At 40.3% G+C, this 25,239-nt stretch overlaps 1 protein-coding gene across 1 annotated transcript in view; it reads right to left on the bottom strand.

Annotated features, from left to right (window-relative positions):
• Window positions 1-1,456: 1,456 nt before the first annotated feature.
• LOC103178557 (neuronal PAS domain-containing protein 3) overlaps window positions 1,457-25,239 on the bottom strand; it is a 328,481-nt gene continuing 304,698 nt past the window's right edge. The window contains exons 8-12 of the mRNA XM_007893378.2: window positions 17,349-17,542; window positions 16,006-16,112; window positions 10,198-10,345; window positions 6,904-7,019; window positions 1,457-4,903 (exon numbers count right to left, since the gene is read on the bottom strand). Of these exons, the coding sequence (XP_007891569.1) occupies window positions 3,591-4,903; window positions 6,904-7,019; window positions 10,198-10,345; window positions 16,006-16,112; window positions 17,349-17,542 (1,878 nt within the window). The 3' untranslated portion in view covers window positions 1,457-3,590. The remainder of the gene's footprint in view (window positions 4,904-6,903; window positions 7,020-10,197; window positions 10,346-16,005; window positions 16,113-17,348; window positions 17,543-25,239) is intronic.

Below are 25,239 nucleotides of genomic sequence, written 5' to 3'. Positions count from 1 at the left end.
TTGTGTTCCTCAAAGAAAGAAAATCTAGACGGAAAAACATCTCATCTGTTAACAATATGAAAATGCTTTCAAGGGAAACAGTATACAGTGCAGTTACTATTGTATATAGGGAAGAGAAAATAATGATTGTATTTGTCACTTTGCAAATCTCTTTCGGGACACTAGTAGCATACTTTACAACACTGGATACAAAAATACAAGATTAGAGCTCTCTACATTTCAGTCTACTATGTGTTCTGAACTTTATTCTGATTGTGTTCTGCAACAGTAGGCATTATGTCTTAGAAAAGAATTTGTTTTTACTGTAATTATCCTTGTTTGCTTAATAAAAGTTCTCCTTTCTATCAATGTTCCTGAGAATATTAAGGTCATCAAGTGTCTGTGTACTCAAATATGTAGCTGGTCTGATTTCCTTAAACATCAAGATCTTTTAGTCCTCAAAAGATTAAATGGGACAAGGTTAATACTGTATTTAGCAACGTAAGATTTTTCTAAAGGTGAATATGTAAAACGTAATGTAGTAGACATGGTAGTTAATGGTCACAGTGTTATCAGGAATATTCAATTAATTCCTGCAGGTCTTGGTTAATAGGAACATGTGGATAAAGGCAGACACTGAGGGGTATGGAGGTCAGAAAGCTTCCACTGCACCTGAATACATTGAAACAGTTTAAAGAACAAACAAAAATACTCCTATAAAAAGTTGTAAATATTAGGTTCAGAATTACTACACATGGGAATTATGTGAACTTACATGATTTAGCAATGAGTTCCTATCAAGTTATCAGTTCAGAGGTCTGTAGCACAAGAACTGTGTGAAAACAAGGTTACCCATCATTATGATTAACATAGACACTTATATATGATTAATTCGGTGCTAAGAGACCAATAAATATTGGTCGTATTTTTCATTGAAATGAATATATTTTAAGAAACTACATGATACGATTCATCTATCACTGCTGTGTCACATGCCATATGTGTGATGCTGAACATTTTTGATAACTGAATTTGAACTAAATTCATATCTGCAAGTTCTTCACAATGACCGATAAATAAAACCTCCATAAATACTGAAGTTACTGATTATGACAATATTGATATTATGTGCATGAAATGTTTCAAGCTTCTTTATTAGCTTTAAATGTATTAATAGTTTCAATGTATGTGTAAAAGAATGATGCCAGATAGTAACAAATCCAAGAGAAGTTTATTATGAATATGGCATTTGCAGGATGATAAAATCAAGTTACATAACCATGTATGACATGTTTCTTTGAATTGATGAAAGAATCTACAAAAGTATAAAGGAATCCTGTAAATGAAGTATGTACATTTCTGGTTTGCAGCATTATCCGTGATCAATGAAAATGTTTTAAAAAATAAGCCAGGCACTCAGAAGGTTAGCTTAAGTTAGCTTGAAGTTTGAACCACAAAAATAAATGTACCATTGTTGTCTCTTTAAATTTACTTTTAATCGTTTTGTATTGTAGAGCTTGTAACACTGTTAACATTGATACCTAACAGAATCCCTTACCCCATTATTCAGCTACTTGGCACCAGTTCCTCATAAAATATTTTATATACTTGTACAAGAAATAGTTAAAAACACAGACACAGCCTTCACAGGTGATGAATTTTTCATACTGTAATTTTAAACACTATGTGATTTGACAGTAGCTGTGATTATTGTTAGTTCAAATCACCAGAAACCATCTGACACCGACACAGAAACATTAAAAAACAGCTCCTTTTTGCTGTTTTTAGCTATTGTTTGCAGTTAGAGCACAAGGGACTCTGGGAATGTTTATAGCTGAGGCTCCATGGCAGCAATCTGGCACCCACATCCGAGCCCTGCTATTTAGTGCATTGTTTGGCAAGATGGAAGATAAGTCATGCCCAGAATTCCTCTGTGAAAATGGCTCCATTAACCATGAGCTAGTTAAGAGTCTTTTATCTCTGAGAGAGGTCTGAAGAATACACAGCAAAGCAACAGCAGAAACAAAAAATATACAGACAGGGGGAGCAGCATAAGGTGACACTACAGAGAAAGGCCATTACACAAAAACACCACCTCCCAAGAATCACTGGTTCACTAGGATTGCGGTAATGGAACTGACCATTGCAGACTAGAGATAAAGCACAGTGAAGACAAAGGACAATATTGCCACATTAGCTTAGTATATACTGCATATAGTAACACACATTAAAATTTTGCAATGGGACTGACAGTCAAGGACACTTACACATTGTACACATTACTGATGTCACTCTCATTATTAGATGCCTTAATGAACAGCTGCCAAAGATGGAGTGAAAGAAGCATTTATACTGACAATCACAAATAGTGTCAAACACTAGAATGTGTTTTTGGCAAAATGATGACAGAAAAATAGAATTCTGAGTCTATTAATTCATGTGCAGTTATCATTTGTGTACCTATTCCAAGCTTATAAACCCGATCTTGAATTTCTGTTTCAGTACTAACAACTAAAGCACAATTATAATTTCCTCTATTTCAGTAAACAAAAAGCGAAGAATAAAGAAACGACATGTTAAATATTCCTTTTAGAACTCTAAAACAATGTTATTTAAAGTTGTCGATTAGCCTCAGTTATACTGAGGGAAAAAACATAACTGAAAATAAATGCAAATAGCTTGCCTCGACTCAATCTCATTGAGTTTCCTTAAAGCACTTTCAAAAAAGGCATGACTATAAAAACGTTGGTGTGAGGCATTGTTTTTTAGTCTGGAGGTAAAGTTTACGTGGCTGCAGCAGATGTTAATGCAGGTACTGGTCATAAGAAAATGAGGGAACTGCAGCCACAAGCTAGCAACTAAATCCACTTGTCTAGTACAAAACAGTTTTCTCCCACAAACTCCAGCCCATCCGCTGCATATTTTACGAAAACAACAAAGGTTAATAAATGGTAGCACCATGGTAGCAAAAAGTAACGACTACTTATGGTTCATTAACTACACATGGATTCCACCTTCCTACGGTTTTCAAGAGTTTAACATTCTAGTCACAGGCCAGAATCAAATTATGTAAGAACCCAAATTGCTTTATGTGCAAGTAAGAAAAATCTGAATCATAAAAAAGAATTAAACTCTGCATAAAATTCCAAAATACTATGCCCTATTTTTAAAAAGGAAAAAAAAGAGAACCCCTTTAAATGTCTGACTTAGTCAAACAGGGTCACTGTTCCATACTTACCTCCTTCAACCTTGATCATATCAAGATCATTATAGATTAAAATCTGTGATTCTTTCATTTTACAACCTCTTGACCATTGCATTTGCATCTTATGGCAGAGTCATGTACACATTAAAGGCATCTTCACAAAGATGCAACGGAAAACACACCTTTGAAGAAACATTTACAAGTAACTAGTAATTCAACTCTCTGAAGGCAAAAAAATAACTCTTTACATCACAGAATGATTAGTCATAGTTCAAGGGAGACACAAAACTGTTGTATTGATGGCATGAGCTGACCTGCTCAAGTTCAAAGTGCTAGCACTAGAGTTCAGATGAAAACATTGTCTATGCCTCAGAGTATAACACTGAACACAGTATATGGTCATAGTTTAATCCTCTTTACGTTCCAGCGTTTGTGTAGTGTGAATGCCATTACTGTACACAGGAAACGGAAGTGTGGAAAAGAGTCCCTCTGCTGTTGTGAACATATTCCCTGCAGGCATTTGGGACAAACTGGCCCCACTCACAGTGCTCCCGAATGGCCCTGACATATTAATTCGATGTACGTGGTGATAAAGCATTTCCATTGGCGTCTTGGGCTCTAACCCAAAACTGGAACTGTTAACATCCACAAAGTTAACAGCATGAGCGTTAGGCAGCAAGTTGCCCTGCATTGCAAAAGTCACCTCAGCTGGAGCATACCGAATGGTGCCAGTGGTATACACCCTCTGAGGAGTAGTGCTGGTGGCAGCCAGGGATCCTGTCACCCTATGAACTAGGGGAAGCACCACATTACCAGCCTGTAATCTCTGCAGAGTTTCTAGGTCACTAGTGTACAGCACGGAACTGGTGGTGCTGGAGCCACCAGGCTGCTTGTCTCGTGGGGAAGCTGAGAGAGGGGGAGAGAGAGGGTCTGATGATACAGAAGCCAAGGTGGCACTGGATGAGGTGCTGAACTGAGTTTTACGGCTGGCAGTGTTTTCAGTCCCTGGGGGAGTGAGAACAGAATCTGGAATGGTGACGTGTAAACTAGTGCTGGCCTGTGGAGAAGGGAAGTGCTCAGAGCTAGGGGGCTTGGTCATACTGAAAGGGGATTCATTCCTTGAGATCTCTCTGTTTGGAGGGTAATTCCAAATACTGCTATCATTATCAAAATTTATAGGTTCTGTTATTTCTGTTTTAATTTTAAGCACTGAGGCACTGTTTGGTGAAGACAGTAGTTGAGGCTGGTCTACTATGTTTGGGTCAAGTCCACTAGGGCTTGAAGCGCTTGACAGCCTTCTACGTGTAACACTGCCTCCTTTTTGTTTTTTTCTCCTCTTCTTTCTCTTCTGATGTTTGCTGGAAGACTGGATGTTCATCTCTCCTGCGCTGTCGGAATCCTTGGCACTGTCTGAGGTCACTGACTCCCGGTTTGGCAAGTGCATCTCTGATTCACTGCCTGCATATCGTTCCACTTTGATCTGCATAGAACCAAAAGTGCCAAAGCTGTCCTCAGCTGCTTTCTGGCCCTCAAAGTCTGAATTTTCAAAGCTATCATCACTGTCCCTGCTGTCCTGGTTGCTGGAGCTATTGCCATCATCGTTGCAGTTCATTTCATGGTCTGGGTGGTTCCCAGACTGCTTCTTACTGTCTGACTCTGGATCATCACTGTTTTCAGACTGGTTTCCCTTCTCATCTGACTTGGGATTTTCATTATCCTCTGGGGGGGTGAATAGGAAAAAAAAGTCATTGCATTATAAAATTTAATGCATTTAGTTTAATCGAATAGAACAGCCCCTATTTGCACTTTCCTCAAGGAACGAATATACAAATGAGTCTGGATGACAGTAGAAGGATTGTCTGTCTGAAGCCCTCAATAAATACAATGCTATGTTTATTAATGCTAAGATTTCCTTGTAAAAATCTTCTCAAGATCAACGTCTTTGAGTTTCATCACTGCACATATCTATTAGAGGGCAGATGGGATCAAAATCAAAGTTGTCTTGAAATGTTCTCAACTGGGATAATAATAATAATCCTTGCATTTGATATAGCGCTTTTCACGTCTTCTCAATGTCTCAAAGCGCTTCACAGAATAGACTGTAAAGTGAATTGACCGTATATTTGTGGGCGAAACGCGGCAGCCAATTGTGCACAGCAGTGGCCCACAAACAGTCGTGGATTGAAAATGACCAATTTATTATTGTTTTGTTTTGGAGAGATTATTATTAAGCGTGAGGAATAAGGAAACTTGCCCAAGGTTTCGCCCTGCCTGCATGGGCTCAGTATATTAGAGACAGCCCAGTCATAATACAATACAAAATTGCATTTGCATAGCGCCTTTCACGTCGGATGTCCCAAGGAGCTGGACAGTTAGGGATTTGGACCCAAGCAGGGGGGGCGAGGCGGGCAGGGGGGTGGGATCAGGGAGGGTGGAGGGCAGGGAGGGCATCCGAAGACTCCGTCAAAGAGGAGAATCTTGGTGTGATGGGAGAATCTTGATGGGAGAATAATGGGAGAATCTTGGTGTGCATAGGTCATATCAAACTGGAGCTACACATTGCCTCCTGAAAGCGTTATAGCTGCTTTTGAAGGGAGAGGCAATGAGAGAACCTATTCATCTGTTACCCAAGAAACCCAAGTTACTCTTCTACTCAGCAACACAGAATATAATATGCCATTAAATCATTTAAGGCAGATTTTTTAAAAAAGCTTCATTCTGCTTGATACAGAATATAACAAATACAATATAATATATCTATTGTTCTGTAACATTTAGGATTTGAATAAGATTTGTTCCCTTAGGCACATTTCACTATCTACCCAACAGGTGTATATTTATCAATATGAAATGAATCCTTGTCACTGAAAATCTATCCACAGACTTTTTTCCTTCAAATTCTATGCCTGGATTCACTTGCAAGCTGAAATCTGACTCTTATAATCTAAACATAGTTGTTCGCAATGCATGCCATTAAATCTTTTAATACCAATTTATTTTAAAATTTTCATTCTAAATGGCATTTTTCCTATGTGTAATGTTACAGAACTAACTTTTTTTTTCATTTTTCAACCCTCTCCCCTTCCACAATTGAGAGACTAAGTTAATGGACTGTAGAATCCCCTACATTTTCCAAAGTCAATTCAGTTGCCAAATGTACATACAATCCCAGTTCCAGTCCTGGTCTTCTTTACTGCCATGTTGAATGAATCATAGAAATATCATTGTCCTACTCCATAATTTATCAGTCATTTTTTTTCCCAGATCAGGCTAAATAAACACTACCATTCCCAACTGCCGTAGTATTTTGTATGTTTTGACAGTGTTATTTAAAAACAATCCCAATCCACAGAACTATTAATGACAGACACCTGTAGGCAGCCAGTCTTTACAAGTACAAATGATCTGCCACACATGCAACACCGAACTATTAATTCTTAATCAATTACTGTCAGTATTATGATATATCCCAAAGGATTCTTTACATAGTAGGGCACTCAGATATTTGCATCTGGTAAACACAGATAGCAATAGTTTTCACTTAAATTTGCATATTTTGTATTATGCAGTCATTACATTTTCTCTAAAAAATTTTGCAACTCCAAGTAATGAAAGGATTAATAAACTTTGGGTAGAGTAAAAGTAATATAAGGGCTCATTGAATGTTAATTTTTAAAATATGGTTCAGACCAAACCTCTATTTTTGTTATCAGCTTTACCTGAGTTTTCTTTTGAATCAGATTCGGAATCAGAAGTCTCAGATGATTCAGATGTTTTCTCAGGAAGATTGGGCAACTGTACAATATCCATCGGAATGTCCTTGTATTCAGGATCGCTGGGAATACACAGTTAAATGTTAAGATTTGCGCATGTATATTTTCAAGCATCAATGTGAAAAAAATCATGTTTCAAGATATGAGGTAAACAATGCACTTCTACACTTTTTGTTCTCTGGTATATTTTTTAATAAAGTAACACTGTTCTTTGCTTCATACTCACTTTTTTATTGTCAATTTCTACCTACTGTCACCTTTTAACATAATTTCTTCATTCACGTGCACATTCACTCAACATTTTTCTGTCACATCTGTGGTGTGCGTGTGTCTGCAGATTCTGAAGCTCTGCCAAGCTGCTGGAGCTTTCTCTCACTGTAAAGAGCAAGTGATTTGCTTTCCAGAGATATTATGGCTCATCTTTAATGTTTGCTCTGAGAAACGTTTTGTACCATATTGCAATGCAATCTCACGCCCTATTGTCACTTTAGGCTAGAAAACAGATGGCTACAATTGCAGGAGCCATTGTGTTTGATGCATGGCCAGCCTGCACCAATTGCAGTTTACGGCGCTCTATCCTCAGTAATTATAATCACTTTGCACCTTCTGTACTCGCTGTAGAAGCAAACAAGGTCATTGCTGTTGCACAGTTCAAAGAAGTAGGAGCGTTGAGCTAACAAGGAAAATAAACCTGAATCTAATCCAGTCTAGCAAGTTTATCAAATCAAGTTTTTTTTGAATATGAAATAATTCAAACTAAATGAACCCCCCCCACGCCCCCCGCCACCCACCCACAATTAATTGCAACATAGACATTTCAAGTCACATCAAATCAGTGGCTTATATTTGATCAAAAAACATTGTTAGAGGGATCTCAGCTAGGACAGTAACTAAAATTGCTTTTAATGCCTAAGAAAATGTCAGGTATCCAGTGACACCTGCCGGAAAGTGCATATGTGTGCTTTTCAGATAAGGACCCGGCCCAGAATGACTTTGATATAATGGCCAAACAGCCTATTGACATTGAAATATCTTGGCCTGCAAAATGAAGAATAACTATATTCCCTCTTTGTCACAGATATTCAGCAAAGACCAGCAAACAATGAATGCAGATGTCAGATTACCTGGGATTCTTACTCATTTCTCCATGTTAAAAGACAAGACTAAAATATGAACTAGGATCTCCTGATTAAGGGATGAAACTTTCAGGACTTCTTCTGAATCCATTCCTAAATTCACATTAAGTTCCTTAAAGCCATGCATTACAATCAGTTGTGATGGCATGTGTTCCTTCATGTTGGGTGGGGAATGATAAGTGGTGTGGATTTTTCCACATTAATTTGCATCTCTCCTCTGAAACTGACTAATGCGATTTGTGATGTTTGGCAAGTCCTTTTGTGTTTTTAGCACAAGATTATGGAACTAAACCTATGGTAATAAAACATTGCCAAATGTTACGTGAAACAGCCATTATCACTGCTTTGATTACAAATTTCATAAAGAATGTTTAAATTGCTCAGAATGCAAATGCTTCTGCTAATGTCGAATTTCACACATTGTGATTTTAGAGAGATTTTAGTAACTCAGGTTGCAATAACTTAGACACGCTGGACTCTACGTTATAGTGTGCACAACTGCATGTTGAGGTAACTGCTATTTGCACCAGAGTTTGCAGGTTCTCAGCTTGTTCTCTTTAAATTCCTAACAAGGGAAAATAACACAAAATGTGGGACTGAAACCACTAGACGCTGCTTGAGTGTGATGCTCACTTTCAGAGCTGCCTGTGGTGCCATTTGTTATGTGATATTCACACCATGATTAACACAGCACATGGCTCCACTGACATTATTCAATTTTGTTGGTATAATATACTTGAAGATACATTTTGTGCAATACAAATTTACTATTAGTGTTTCCATGACTAGTTCAGTGATTAGTCAAAGGGTGCTGCAATTGTCATTCTGTTTGCATGACTGTGGAATTTGTTAACAATTTCAGAAACACTCACTAAACTAGATAAATAATTGTCAAGGAAAAAATGTCTGTGCTTACACAACATCAATAGATGGGAACTATTTGCCAAAATAATCAAGAAAATTCTGTATGTGGCAGACATTTACTAAATTATTTCCAGATTTCACATATACAATGGATGTTTGTAAAAGAAAGAACATTTTATAGCACCTTATACGTCAAAACACTTCAAACCACTTTCAAGTGATTATTGTCAAGTGTGGTGACGATTTTCTTGTGTGCGGGCAAATAGCGAAGCCATTTTGCTCACATCAAATCAGACATCAGGTGAATAACCAATTTTACCTGGAGGAATGATAGCCACCACACCTTCTGTTTTCAACCAGTATAATGGGATAAGCATGAGGAATGTCACCTGAAGGACAGAACTTCAAGCAATGCAACAATCCACCGTGAGCTCACTTGAGTGTCAACCTAGAACTTAGGCTCAAATCCCAAAATGGGGCTTGAATTCAAAACCTTTGTTTGACGCAAACATAAGACTGCAACCAACTGAGATAAGAGGATATCAAACTGGGAGTTGGCTCAAACTGCCTCTGGGCCTAATTCCTTCCTTGCCTCTCTCTGCTTCTATGTATCTTACTGTACTAGTCAATATCCTGAGATTTGCTCAGAGATGTTGAGCTACTCTCTGATGACATAAGCCAGTTGACAAAACATCAACAATGTGTTAATGGGCTGGAATATCGATTCCTCTAATTTATTGACCAGATTTAATCAATGCAGAAACAGAAATATCAACTTCATGTAAATATGGCTATTGTGCACAACCTGATCAGATAGTGAGATTGGTGAGAATAGTACAAGTTGAATTCTTAAAAGGCAAAAGAGATTTAATAACTTGCAGGTGCTTCATGTGCAAAATATGAGCTGTAAGCAACTAAAGTAGTAACAACAACAACAAATTGCATTTATCCAGCGCCTTTCCCAAGGTGCCGGACAGTCGAGTCGGGGGTTGGAGGGGGTGAGGGGGAAGATGCACAGTCAAGGAAGCTCTTGGGATGGACCTCGAAGGAGGCGAGGGAAGGGGCAAGACAAACAGACTTCCAGAGATTGGGCACAATGGCTGAAAGTAATAAGGAAAGTAATAAAGAAAATTTGGACAGACATTGAACTCGTGAAATGTTTAAATACTCAGCAATACATACTTCTTGACATTTAGACTTTTGTTTTAGAAAAAGCACATTCAGATGTGGATTTGCTTACCTTAGAAGATAATTGACCCAGATGACATTCTTCTCATTAGCATTTTTTCCATTGATGGCAATAGTAGCACAGGACTGGATCCAAATATAACCTCCACTTTTCTGTAGCCAGCGATAGTACTTAGTTACACATTGGCCCTTATTTATTACTAAACAAAAGAGATCAATTTCTATTAACATGAGCAGTGATGTATAAGGAACAATTACAGTTATCTATGTTATACCAAGCATGTTATTTCCCAGCCCATGGACCTGCTCATGTCTGAGACAGTGAACTGGTGATCTGCTTCTACGTGTCTGCCAGGCTCAAGCAGAACTCTACGACATGCACAGGAGCAGTGCTCAGTGACTTGCCATTTGATATGCCTTCATTCTATGTAAGAAAGAGCAAACCCTCCACTCAGCAGTTCTTTGATAACAAGTCTGAGGTCAGCAACTTGCCAAACCATTACCCTCAGATATCTCATGGCAGCTGGACAACAGGGCATACGTTCTAGGATAGGAAGGGTAAAATTAAGGACAAACACTAGGAAGTGCTTTTCTCCAAAGTGGGTGGTTGTCAGGAAGGGCAGTGGAAGCCAGGTCTCTGGACTTCACATAGCTTAATGTGGTAATGAATATTGGTAGAGTGGGTATTGTGGAAGGGCCTTTATCATCTATATTTCTCTTGTGATCTAATCGGAGACCGAGTCTGCATCCTTCCACTCTACACCATAATGTGTCAGAGCATCAACCGAAGAACACTGAGCAGCTTAACCGCAAAGAAATTTTACTATTTCTAATCCTATAACTACATGTTGTACGAATACATTGATAAATGTTTAACCATTAAGCTTTCATCTGTAATCTTTAGTGTGTTTAATAGTAACCAGATGCAGTTTGGCACTGGTTTACAAGGACCGGTTGTACATTGCTAGAGAAATTGACCTTAAATGCACTTTTTGATGGCTTCTGTCATGTTGCTAAATGTACTTAAGCAGCATTTAATGTGAGAAGTCTTCCTAGAAGAAAGCTACAATCCATTTAAAGCACTCATTGCAGATTTTCACAAAGGTTCTCCTTGCAGACCTTGACCACAAGAGGGGGTGTATTTATCTCACTTGCTTATCACTCCAGAAGCTTGGTGCAATGTACAACTACTGCTAAAATGCAAAAAAAACATCTAATTACAGTAATAAATCTGAACATTTTAGCTGTAAAATGGTTTTGTCAACTGATACATATTTCCATTAATCATTTGCATCCATAAACTAGAACAAGATGGAGTGTTTCAGAACAGCATATTTCATTTGTCAGTACGTTCAATCTGTCTGTTTAATTGAAGCTAATAAGTGTTAAATGTATAACTACTGCAGAGACTTTCAAACTCATCTTTGGTAATGATTTTCAAGAAAACAATTTGGTTAATCCTCTGTATTGCGGGTCAATAAAATAATGTATTAGCTACACACAGCTACAGCAATAACTGAGCGTTACACAATACTGTTTTTCGCAAGCAAGACATGCCTTAGAAATAAATTATTTTCCACATTCTCAGTAAATTAAGTATACATTCGTACTTACTGTTCTATATGCAGTTTCATGTCCCAGTGGCTAATTTTTAACATGCTAGCAAAACATCTTGTAGATTGCAATTTTAAGCACAACCAATCAAAACAGAATTCTAACAGCTTTAAGCTCATATCCAGTCTCTGCACCATTTATATTTCATGTGAACACTGCCAATAAAATGTTGCTCTTGGTGTAAGGCTACAAAAAATGCACCTACAGTAATTGTCTTAAAGGGCTAATCCAGGCTCAGGACTCAGATATCTACATTCCTTAACACAATGAAAGGTACATAGCCTTCCATTCAATTCCAAACTTTATTATATTTAGATATTTTTGTTTCTATGCAGAAAACCTTCCACTAGTGCAGACATTTCGAAAAATCACCATGCTATTTTCCCTGGATTCATGAAGGTCTGCTACAATATTTCTTACAACTTCAAAACAATAATTATAGATCATTATATAACACCTTTCAGGTTGGGAGCTTTACAAAGACTAAGTGGGTGGGAGTTTAAGCATAAGATGGGTATGGGGGGGTGGGGAGGGAAGGTAGCCGAATTGGTAAAGAGATAGATCTTTAAATTGGTTTTGAAAGTATCTTGGAAAATGAGTAGAGTTCCTACCAATATCACTCCATTTTTCAAAAGAGTTTGTGCAACAGGGAATGAAAAGAGGTATATGGGGAAACGGTGGAGAATTAGGATTGGGAGGCCAAATGATCTCTTTCTGTGCTGTAATTTCTATGATTCAATAATTTTCCTATAGATCACAAAGGCTGTCACGTTGTCAGTGACATCAGAATTCAACAACAAGAATAACAACAGCTTGGATTTATATAGCGCCCTCCACGCCGGACGGCGTCTCAGAGCGCTTTACAGTTTCGGATCCCGGGACGGAGCCAGGGCGAGGGGGGGTAGGTGACCAAAGGCGCGGTTGAAAAGAAAGCTCTTCAGGAGAGACCTGAAAATGGGAAGGGAGGGAGCGAGACGAAGGGAGTGAGGAAGGCAGTTCAGAGCCTCGGGGCATAGTGGCTGAAGGCACGGCCGCCGAGGATGGAGCGGAGGACTCGGGGCAACGGGTACTGTGCTGAGGAGAGAGGAGGTCAGAGAGGTTAGGGGGTGCAGAGGAGTGCAGGGACTTGAATACAAGGGTGAGGATCTTGAAATCGAACCTCTCTGGGATAGGCAGCCAGTGCAGTCTGGCGAGGCCTGGGGTGATCAGGGAGCGGAGTTTCATGCGGGTGAGAATGCAAGTGGCAGAGTTCTAAATGAGTTGGATTTTATGGATGGTAGTGAATGGGAGACTGGCGAGGAGGGCATTTGAATAGTCCAGCTGAGAGGTGACAAAGGCATGGACCAGAGTTTCAGCAGCTTTTGGTATTGGCGGAGATGGGCGATGCGTCGGAGGTGGAAGAAAGCGGTGCTGGTGAGGGACCGGATGTGGGGGAGGAAGGATAATTGGGGGTCAAACCTGATGCCTAGGTTGCGTACGGGTTCGGAGAGTTTTAGGGGGAGGTTGGGTAGGTGGAGGATGTGAGAACCGTGAGATTTTAGACGTTGATAAGAGCCGAAGAGTATGGCTTCCGTCTTGTCAACATTCAGCTGAAGTAAGTTTGCACTCATCCAGCCCCTGAGATCTGACAGGCAGGCTGACAGAATATCAGGGGACTAGGGGTCACAAAGAGAGGTGGAAAAGTAGAGTTGGGTGTCATCTGCATACTTGTGGAAATGTACCCCATATCTGCGGATGACATCCCCAAGAGGGAGCATGTAGATCAGAAAGAGGAGGGGGCCAAGGATGGATCCTTGGGGTACCCCGCAGGTGACCTGGTGAGAGCGGGAGGAGAAGTTGTTTAGGCAGATGTACTGCTGGCGATTTGTGAGGTAGGACTCGAACCAGGCGAATGCGGTCCCACTGAGGTGGATGACAGAGGAAAGGCAGTGGAGGAAGATGGCGTGATCGACTGTGTCGAACGGGGCAGAGAGGTCCAGGAGGACAAGGAGGCAGAGGGAGCCCTGGTCACAGATAGAGAGAATGCCATTTGTGACTTTCACAAGCGCAGTCTCTGTACTGTGGGCAGGGCGGAAACCGGACCGGAGGGGTTCGAAGAGGGAGTGGGAGGAGAGGTGTGCGCAAAGTTGGTTTCAAGGCAGAGAAGTTTGGGCTGTACAGCAAGTTTGCTATTAAATTTGGTGGATCAAGATGCAGAAGAACTCTATTAAAATGTAGTGCTTCAGGTCCATAAACCCAAACCTCATATTACAATGGGGCACAAAGCCGAAACAGTTATTGCAACATCATTTAGTGTGGGCTGCGTGCAGAGGTGTGACTGATATAATTTCCTGAAACACTGATGTTACCTCCTGTGCGGGCTTCCTACTTGTGCTAGGAAATGCAGGAAGTGATGACACTGACCTGGGAAACTGGAAGTTAATAATAATAATATAATAATCCTTGCATTTTATACAGTGCCTTATCACATCTTCAAGACGCTTCAAAAGTGCTTCACAGAATATACTGCAAAGTAAATTGACTGTATATTCTGTGAGCGAAACACGGCAGCCAATTGTACACACCAGTGTCCAACAAACAGTCATGGATTGAGTGACCAAATTATTTATTTATTTATTGAAAGGATTATTACCCCCGGAAAAGGCATCACCAATCGACTAACAACTGGGTTCCTACTTACTCCTAGGTAAACAGAGGCGTGTGGAGTAAGGAAACATGCCCAGTGTTTTGCCCTACCTGGAATCGAACCCGGGTCCTCTCGTTTGTGAGGTGAGTGCTCAAACCACTAGTAAATTAGTAAGTTGACCAGTACATGGGAAGCTGGCCAGCCTGCATGCGTAAACTAACATAGGGCCTTAGAAGCAAGCCTGCACTTTATTACAGGATTCTACATTGGTTATGTCTACATTATGACACATTGTAATACTGATCTATAATTGCATTGTTAAAAGTGCGCCCACATGTTAGTAAACACCAGATGCGCAGGGACTGCGATCTATCCGTCTAAATTTGTGTTTGTATCCCTTCAGAATCCATTTCCCTGCAATGTGTTCAGAATGAAAATGATGATTAAAAGCTTTGTGCATGTGCTTGACACCATACCTGTGGGTAGCATTAATTACAATCCAAATTCAAGCAATCATTGGAACTACAGTGCAAAAACTATTTTCCAGTCATAGAACAAGTCAAAAAGGTTTGTAAATTGAAGAACACTGTTTGCTGGGTTACTGCTCACTGAAGCTTGTTAATATTTTCCGTGGCCATTTGTTATTCAAGTTAACAAGAACCACATTGTATTGTGCATGGCATTTCTTTAACCTTTACAATATTGTTGAACCATGTCTTCCATCTGAGAGATGCAACACTAAGTTGCAGGCTCTTCCCATAAATGCTGAGTTATTTTCTCTTCTTCAGCTGCAGGTCCTGAGTGCCAGGCAAAGGGTGACCTTCTTTCCAGATACTGCTTAAGCTGCTCTTCAGCCAGTAGCTATGACCTACATGAGGGTAGAGAAGCTCACCTGCCCTTCCTTATGTCTGCAGTAACTCTGCTTGGCACTTCTCTGCCCATCCCCCACTCGGCTTCCTCATCCTCATCCATCCCTTCACAAAAACCGGGCACATGTCCACATATGCTACGTACAAATACTCAGCCACATTCAATGCAACAAAATGCTGAAGCACTGGGCTGCCTCCCTCAATTACACATTTCTTTACAACCATTCATATCACCGGTGTGTGTGAGATTAAGTGAAACGATCATGAGCACCTTTCACGAGCCGTGAGCAAATTTGGGGAATTATTTGAAAAATTATATTGAATGTTTGCTTCCCCATCCTTTAGGATCACAAAGTCTCATGGTCCTCTCACCATTTCAAGGAGACAACCTGTTCCCCGGCATCTCCCAACAGCTTTAATACAGTTCAACCTTTTTTTCCTTTCACAGTGCAGCTCCCAACTCTGCTTAGTGCATCCTCCAAGGCTAGGGAAGGTTTGGATTCACAGTGTTGGAGCCAAACATGTTGGTGCACTGATGTTAAATCCAGCAGTGTTATTGCAGTTCTTTCAATCAATCCCAACCTCCATATACAAATGTGTTGCATCTTTTCTAACTGTTACCTGCTGTGAATTTGGACCAATAGAAATGTCTCTTTTCAACCAACCATCTTTGTTACACACTTGTGCACAAAGGTAAATGCTCTTTGAAAGCTTAGCTTGAAGGCATTACTATAGTTACTCATATACTCACAATCCAAGTGACAGTGCCTGATCCCTTCTACATCTTCAGCATGAATGAACTGATAACATCTTTTGCCCACAATGTCGACAGGAGTTAGGTCCATGTAGTCACTTATCCTACAAGTGGTAGAAGTATAAAACAATAAATGAATCAATAGTAAGACATAAAAAAAACCTTATATAATACATCAAATCGTTTGGAAATACAATGACTATAAATGAAACATTTACACCAAAACTCTGAACTTTACAAATGGAAATGTTCAAATGTCTAAACAGATTTAATAGTGAAGGATTATTTCTACTGCTGGTGGATCAATAACAAGTGGCATAAACTGAAAACTATTACTAGAAGCATAAAGGGAACTACAACAACAATAACAATTTATATTCATGTAGCACCTGTGACATCGGGAGGATGTCTCAAAGCACTTCACACAACTGGGAGCATAGGTATTGAGGTGGGTTTTGAAGGAGGAAAGGGAAAGTTTTGAAGTTGGGAAGGGAGAGAGCAAGGGCTACAGAATTGTGGGTCATCGGAAATTTGAGTTGGAAGTAGCTTGGGAATTCAGCGAGCAAGGCGTTGGAGTAAAAGGGAGCGGTGAGAAGAAATGTTTTACAGAATGGATTATTGTGTGATCTGATTGAAGTTTTTAAATTAATAAAGGGATTTGATAGGGTAGATACAGAGAAACTATTTCCTCTGGTGGGGGAATCCAGAACAATGCAGCATAATCTTATAATTATGGAGTCCTGTAGCTCAGTGGTTAGAGCACTCGCTTTGCAAGCGAGAGACCTGAGTTGAATTCCAGGCAGGGCGAAACCTTGGGCAAGTTTCCTTACTCCACACGCCTAACAATAATCCCTCCAAAACCAATAATAAAAATTGGTCATTTTCAATCTACGCCTGTTTGTGGGACACTGCTGTGCGCAATTGGCTGCCGCGTTCGCCCACAAATATACAGTCAATTCACTTTGCAGTGTGTTCTGTGAAGTGCTTTGGGATGTCCTCCCGACGTGAAAAGCGCGATATCAAATGCAAGGATTACTTAGGATTATTTAATTAGAGTTAGGCCATTTAGGAGTTATATTAGGAGGCAGTTTTTCACCCAAAGAGTAGTAGAAATCTGGAACCCTCTTCCCCTATGGATGCTGGATCCATTCACATCTTCAAAACTGAGGGGGATAGATATTTGTTAGCTCAGGGTATCAAGGGGTACGGGGCAAGGGCAGATAATTGGAGTTGAGGTACAGATCAGCCATGATCTTATAGACTGGTGGAACAGGCTCGAGGGCTGAATGTTTCTATTAGCATACAGAACATGTTTATATGAGAATGTAAAGTCCACTTACCGGTTTTCACAGTAAACAATATTGAGGTCCAAATTTACTTTGGTGACAAACATTTGGCAGTCAATCCTGACTTCATTAATAGTTGGAGGAGGCAGAGCATGAGCCATAACTACAAGTCCCATGATCTGTGTAGGCAGCACACGTCCGTGAGAAAGAGAAACTCTCAAGCGCATCCGTCCAGTTATATGAATTACCTGAAATAGAATGACAAGGTCAGAGATGTACATTTTAGCAATCTACCAGCTCATCACCGTTCACCAGTGCAGTTATTTTAAATGCATTACTTGATGGAAAAGGGCAAAATAAATTTATTTTCTTGTAACGAATAAACAATATGAAAACTATTCCTATTGCAAGAGTAAATGTTTAGGGATTTGTTGTCAATAATTCCAGGCACAGTTGTAATAGATTTATATGAGGTAAGAATGAGAAAATACTTTTCAGTCATCTATTTCATTCCATTTTGTAGCTGCACGTGTAGGGCCTGTATGCATCACTTACATAATGAACAATAAGCCCTTATTCCACTCCTCCCTGTTGAATTAGGAAGCTGTCTGTTTTCATTTTGAATGCTTTAACTGTCTGCATTGACTGAACTTATGTCCTTTAGATTCTGAGGGTGCAACACATGCTCAGCTCAAAATGAAATAAAAAGATTTGCATCTGCAAATTCAATCAAAACTAACAACTACTGTACTAAAATATACTGTGTGTAATACATTTCTTAGTCGATCTACTTCTCAACAAATTCCTAATAATACAATTGTGTGATATAGGAGATGAGAATAGCAATGGTAGCAACGAATCTTGTACTGCCACATTGTCGTATCACTATCACTTTATTACCATTTTAAGTCAGGCAGTCCTCTGTAATACGATAATGAGTAACAGATCTCTGGCAGTGAATTAAAGTCATTAATTCTGTGAATGCAATTGAATCATTAAACTTTGATCTCCTCAATGCCCTTCAATGGATCAATTACAAAGTTATTTCTTCCAATTCCTCAACGATACCGTTGCTTCATGTTTCTCATAAGTCTGATTAACACCTACGACCTCTTACCTGTGAAGGCTCCATTCTTAATCCCCCTTCATCTATCGATAATGGGCCTCACTATCTGATCGCCAATAAAATTCTCACATTTCCTCCATGCAGCTCGGTTTCATCTTTTTTGCTGAACATTTCTTTCCCCTCAATAACTCTTAACTCACTTTGCAGCCCATGTTTTCTGAGCTAGCACAGACACAATGAGCCGAATGGCCTTCTTATGTGTTATAAGTTTCTATGGTTCGACTATCGTCAGTGCTTTTCTTGTCCATCCTAAACTCAGAATGTTATCTTGCATGTTGTTCATCCTCACTAACCCTGGTTCACGCCTTTGTCACCTCAAGGCTGGACTATGGGAACTCTCTCCTCGCCGGCCTTCCCGCCACCTCCCTCCACAAGCTGCAGGTCATTCAGAACTCTGCAGCTCGTGTACTGTCCCGCACAAGGCTTCGCGATCACATCACTCCCACCCTCGCTCGCCTCCACTGGCTCCCCATCCCCCAGAGGACTGATTTCAAGATCCTCATCCTCACCTACAAGGCCATTCACGGCCTTGCTCCCTCCTACCTCTCCAACCTACTATCCCCCTACCTACCTGCCCGTACCCTCCGTTCCTCTGGCTCCGGTCTGCTCCACGTCCCCCGCCCCAACCGCCCTACTATCGGTGGTCGGGCCTTCAGCCTCTCAGTCCCTAGGCTCTGGAACTCCATCCCCCAGTGCCTTCGCCTTGCCTCCTCCCTTTCCTCCTTCAAGGCCGGTCTCAAAACCTTTCTCTTTGACCGTGCCTTCAGCTCCCCTCTCGACTCTCTTCCTCCTCCTCGCTCCCTCCCTTCCCTCCCCTCACCCTGACCATTTCCCCCCTCCTCTCTCCCTCCCTTCCCTCCCCTCACCCTGACCATTTCCCCCCTGCTCGGGTCATGACCCAACTGTGCAGCGCCTTGGGACGTCCTCCTGACGTGAAAGGCGCTCTATAAATGGAATCTTGTTGTTGTTGTTGTTGTTGTATATCAAAACTCATCACACTGTTGCTTATTTTAACTTCACTGGATCTCAACTCCTTACTTCACTCAGACATGCCTTCCTCCTACAATTTATAGACATTTGACACTCAAGAATAATGTAACCTAACCACTTGTTCTTTCAATTCTCCTGTGGTTCAAAATACTTAACTGTGGGACTTAACCCTTGACATGCATCATATTTATAATGAAAAGTGATCCTGCTGTTTTATTGTCATAAACCATTATTTTCCAGTTTAAGACATCAGCAACACTACGCAATTGAATTACGGTCTTGAGATTAACTGGCAGTCATCTATTATCCTATATTTATTTTCTGTTACTTATGCAAAGACAATAAACATAAATATTATTTGTTTAACAAAAAGTGTCATTTCTTTATTACAATGTATGGTTTAAAACATTTCTGGTTCACTTTTTATTGAAGTAAAAACTGTTAAATATTCTTCCCTTAGTTGTCATTGTCATTTCCTTGTTTTTTTTCTCTCCATTTTCTCCTCGCCTCTCTTAAAGGTGCTAACTCTTGCTGAAGTTTAATTCCACAAGTGAGCTAAATATGTTTGGGTCTATGCATGTGTAAGAGCGAGAGTTTGCCACATGTGAGTGTTTCCTGGGCCGGGATAAACATGTGTTGGTGGTATGAATGTGAGAATATACACATCTATGTCTGCTTGTGTGTATTTAGTGCAGGTTGTATTAATTAATGACTCATCTAATTGACACATGCGGTTGTGTTTTTTTAAAATCTCTATAGTTTTTTACTTTTGTAGATCTGTGGCAGCTTTCTGAACATCTGAATTGTTTAAGGAATGCAGAAGAGCTGATCTCCAATCTGAAATATGTTAGGAGCGTTCAAGAGACTTGAGCGAGTTGATGGTGTGTTTACAAACCTGAATAGAGTGAGAGCAGAGATTTTTTTCAACCGTTTTACGTACTCAACAAAAACACATTCATCGAAGTAAAATCAGCTTTATTACCAAGCCTCCAGCTCTCGTGTGTAATGCTACAGAATATAGGGACACTTATGAGAAGCTCTATAAAACTCCATTAACTGGTTTGTGCAGACTTTGAAGGAGTATTGTTCTCAGCCACCTTCAAGAACCTGATTCAAAATAGCAGCTACTGATTACGTGCATTGCTAGGAAATACAAACTTCACTTTAAATTGATTTGGATTAATATAATATTAATAGAAGCACACTGACTGGTTGGCTGAACAGCCAAGAAATGCAGCAATAGCAAAACTAGCTGTAGCATTTCAGACTCAAATTGAGTTTGTATATTTTATGCTACTCAATTTTCAAAAATCAACATTTCAAAAAATGATTTGAAATTAAAATTCAGTGTAGAATTGATCTTAAGACAACTTTTTGAAGTAATTCAGTGCAGAGATGAGCCTTATATGCATTGCTTCAAGACTGCTCTTGGCAAAAACATCACAAGTGACAGAAAAACTTGAATATGCCTGAACAGCTAAATACAAACTGACATCAGAAACCCACGTGAGGCAATGAATAGTAAAGGAAGAATATCTCAATTTAATAGAAGCCTACATACAAAGGGATCAATTTTTATAATTCATGGTTCAGCACACAATATCGTTCTTCTCAGAGTGAATATTGAGTAGACATACATAAGAAATAAGAATTATCAATTCCTAGGGAATCTCCAGAGTGCTTTTGATATGTGATACTGCCAACATAATGACTGAAAACTTACATCAGTGCATTAAATAAGATCAAGTTGAGATCCAGTTACAAAGGCAGGCTTAAGCTAGTAAAAGAATCTCTTTGATATGAACCCCAGAGTAAAATGCTTGTGTAAGCATTTACCCAGGATAATCTGATTTCATCTTGCACGGATGCAAGTGTGTTCCTCAGTGTCACTTTTGTAAATGTCAAACCCACAATGCATTTTTCTCTCAGGGTTGATCAAAGTTAGAAGTTTAGTAGAAACTTGCCTGGGTGCACTAAGCTTCATCTGATTGCTAGACCACCATCTTTGCTTGGAAAGAAGGACACCTTTTACTGTCCTTGAACATATTCAAGACTGAGATTGATAGATTTCTTGTAGATAAAGGGATTAAGGAATATGGGGATAAGGAGGGTAGGTGGAGTTAGAATAGATCGGCCATCATCTCACTGAATGGAGGGGCAGGCTAGAGGGGCAGAATGGCCTACTCCTGCTCCTAATTCTTATATTCTTATGTCATTCATTATCTCACAATACTATTGGCTTATTGGGGGAGAAATACAGTTAAAAAAGTCCCATAAAACAAAATAAATGAGGCGTCTTTCGGATGAGACATTAAAACCGAGATCCTATCTGCCTGTTCAGGTGGACGTTGAAGATCCCATGGCATTATTCGAAAAGAGAAGAGGGTTCTCCCAGTGTCTACCACCAAAGTTGGTAACTTTACCAAGTGTAGGCTGGAGAGGAGAAGCCTCTAATTTAAAGAGAAATGCAAAATAATAAAACTGAAACACTTTTTGACAGTTCTTCCCAAATATTACAACATTAAGTCCTTGTGGGAGAGCTAATAACATTAGTTATTAGAATGTTATGCGTGTACAGCAATGGTGGCCTTTACATAACCCTATTTTCAATAGCATCTGTCAAGATCAAGGTTGATTATGTCAATGTATTCATGACTGATCAGGAAAGAGATGCTGGTGAATACCTTGGATCCTGATAAATGAACTGGGTGAGACAATACTGTATCGCATGGGATCTCTTCCAAAATGGGAATATCTGGGAAATGCCATCTGAGTTTTGACACTAAAAAAATTCAAGGCACACAATCTCCTAGGAAGGTTAGCATATTTCTATTGCTTATTGGTTTAGGAAAGGAAACCTTCAAAATCCTCATTAAAAATAATTGAGTTATATGATATAAGTGATACTTAAAGATTTTCAAGCCTTTATGGCAGGTATCATCATTCATAAAGCTATTATCCCAAACCTGCTTTTATTTAATGACTGAAAGCCTATTGATGAATGCTAATATCATTGTGTGTACACATTCCTTCCTTCACAGAATAGGGTATATACCTACAAATTTACACAGAATAATTTCTTTTCCTCCACAATCCCAGATGTAATGCAACTTTACCAATTGCGTGTTTATCTTTCGTAAGCTTGGAAGTGATTAGCTTCCATGCAATTTGTAATTGTCAATTAACTCTGCACTTGTATCAGATTGCAAGGTTAGTGTATTGAAGCGTGGTGGACGTGGTGTGATTGATCGGTGATTAAAAAAGTACATAATCTGTCATTATACAAGCTCCAGCTTTGAATGCAAGTTGGACGACTATGTCTATGAAAATATAAAAGCCACCACAGTTAGTCATCTGAAAAATCAAGTATAAGGGCACCATAAAGGAGTGGGGACATATATACTTATTAAACACCACAGTAAAATCACAGTGAAATGGCAAGAGGTCACACACAGTTTAATAAATCTGTGCCACAAAGATTAAATGACAGAATTTAAGTTTTTTTCTGCTATATAATACTCAAATAGGTAAATCTGAATTAGGTCCAAAGGGACTGTTTTACTCGTGGTCAGATTATTACATTCAAACTTGCAACCTGAACCGTCTTTTGCTAATCTAGCTGATCCCAAGATGATCGATCTATAACCGAGCTGAGTTTGTGCTTCACTTAAAATGCAACTGCTAACAGCAGTGCTGTATTGGGGAATACTGCTGTCTCTGGAGGCACTGAGACCCATCTAAAGAAGCCTGTTCTGATAGTGCCTCTGGAGACCACAGTACTCCTAGAGGATTTAAAGGGTGACACTGAATGGGTGAAACAGAGGTTACCATTCGGTTGCAGGATTTTCCTCAATGGCCTGCACTGTCTTCTATTTGACCAGATAGACATCTTTCCTGCTGTTTTTACATGGATCACAATTTCTAAACAGCAGTGCCATGGGAAGCTCGCCATAGTATATATGGAGCGAATTCCAACCACAAGATGTCTTGGGATACATAATATGAACCAGTTCTTTAGGCAGTTTTCAGTAATGTAAACGCAGCATAAAACATAATCTTAAATGCCACATGAGTGCTTGGCAGGAGCTGTATGCAGATTTCTCTGAAAGTGAGTTTATATTTCAGTAATTAAATACATTTTATTATATATAGAATTTGAATCCTGGATACCATAGGTATTGAGAGAAATCCCTTCAAAAGGACGGGGTTTTCGATATAGAAAAAATGGTTTAGAGGTTGATCACTTGACACAACAACAACAACAACAACAAGATTCCATTTATAAAGCGCCTTTCACGTCAGGAGGACGTCCCAAGGCGCTGCACAGTTGGGTCATGACCCGAGCAGGGGGGAAATGGTCAGGGTGAGGGGAGGGAAGGGAGGGAGCGAGGAGGGGGGAAATGGTCAGGGTGAGGGGAGGGAAGGGAGGGAGCGAGGAGGGGGAAGAGAGTCGAGAGGGGAGCTGAAGGCTCGGTCAAAGAGAAATACTGATAACACATCAGCAGGACAGAGACTTGTGATATACTGTGAGAAAAGTCTACCTGCATGTTCAGAATACTTCCAAAGTGAAGTCAATCAAACCCCATGTTGATTCTTCATATGCCTGACTATCTGCATCGGGACTCCGATATGAAAGTGAAGTTAGGCAGAAATATCAGGAAAAAGCTTAGTTCTGTGCAAACACGCACATGAGGTTACCAGGTTTGCATTTATCCTCAACTTTAAAGCAGGAGGTGGGGATCAGATACATGTAAGTATAAGTGCAATCAAACATATGATGTCTATACTGAATCTAATCACAGGTTGGTGAATTTCTTCCATTTCACACTTGACTCATCCATTGCGCCTTTGTACCTTTATTCCTTGGCCCTTCCAGATATATTATGTGGTCAGCATTTCAGGGAGAGAAAGCACTATATATAATTGAGCTTTTCATTCATTAAGGAGACATGTTGTCAGCGATTGCTGGGACCTTGTGGGGCATGTGCAACAGCACAAGCATTGTCGCTTGGTAGATCTATTTTAGCAGATAGAGATCTTTTCTGGGAGGTCGGAGAGATAGGGGGGAGCAAGACCATGGAGGGCTTTGAAGGTAAGGACCAGGATCTAGAACTGTATCCTCTGTGTGATAGGAAGCCAGTAGAGCTGGGCAAGGATAGGGTTGATAGGGTCGCGGAGCCTCGTGCGGGAGAGTCCATGGGCTGCAGAGGTCTGGATGATCTGCAGCCTGTGGAGGGAGGAGTTGGGGAGGCCAACAAGCAGTGAGTTTGCATAGTCAAGCCTCAATGTAATGAGGGGTTCGGCGGCCTGTGGTGTGAGAGAATGGCGGTGTTGGGCGACGTTGCGAAGGTGGGGGAAGGCAGAGCGGGTCATGACGCAGATGTGGGGTAAAAATGATAGTTGAGGGTCAAACAAGACCCCAAGGTTCCGGACTGGCTTAGCAAGGTGGAGTGTGCAACCATGAATGGTGATGCTGTCAGCGCCTGAGGTGAGGAGGCGCTGACCCCAATCAGGAGAGCCTCGGTCTTGTTGACGTTCAACTGAAAAAAGTTAGCTCTCATCCAGGACTTGATGTCTGACAGACATTCTGTCAGGGCAGCAGTGGTCCTGGAGTGAAGGGTGGAGGCAGAGAGGTACAGTTGGGTGTCATCCGCATACATGTGGAAGTTGACCCCATGTCTGTGAATGATATCACCAAGAGGGAGCATATAGATGTTGAAGAGGAGGGGACCAACGACAGAGCGCTGAGGAACATCTCACGAGATTGTCCAGGGGCTAGAGAAGAATCTGTTTGAGGAGATGAAGTGCGGGTGGTGTGAGAGATACGAT

The sequence above is a fragment of the Callorhinchus milii genome, unplaced genomic scaffold (genome assembly GCF_018977255.1).
Source record: "Callorhinchus milii isolate IMCB2004 unplaced genomic scaffold, IMCB_Cmil_1.0 Scaffold9, whole genome shotgun sequence".
Lineage (NCBI taxonomy): Eukaryota > Metazoa > Chordata > Chondrichthyes > Chimaeriformes > Callorhinchidae > Callorhinchus > Callorhinchus milii.
Note: the sequence above shows the minus strand (reverse complement) of the source record. Positions and strands in the feature narration are given on the sequence as shown.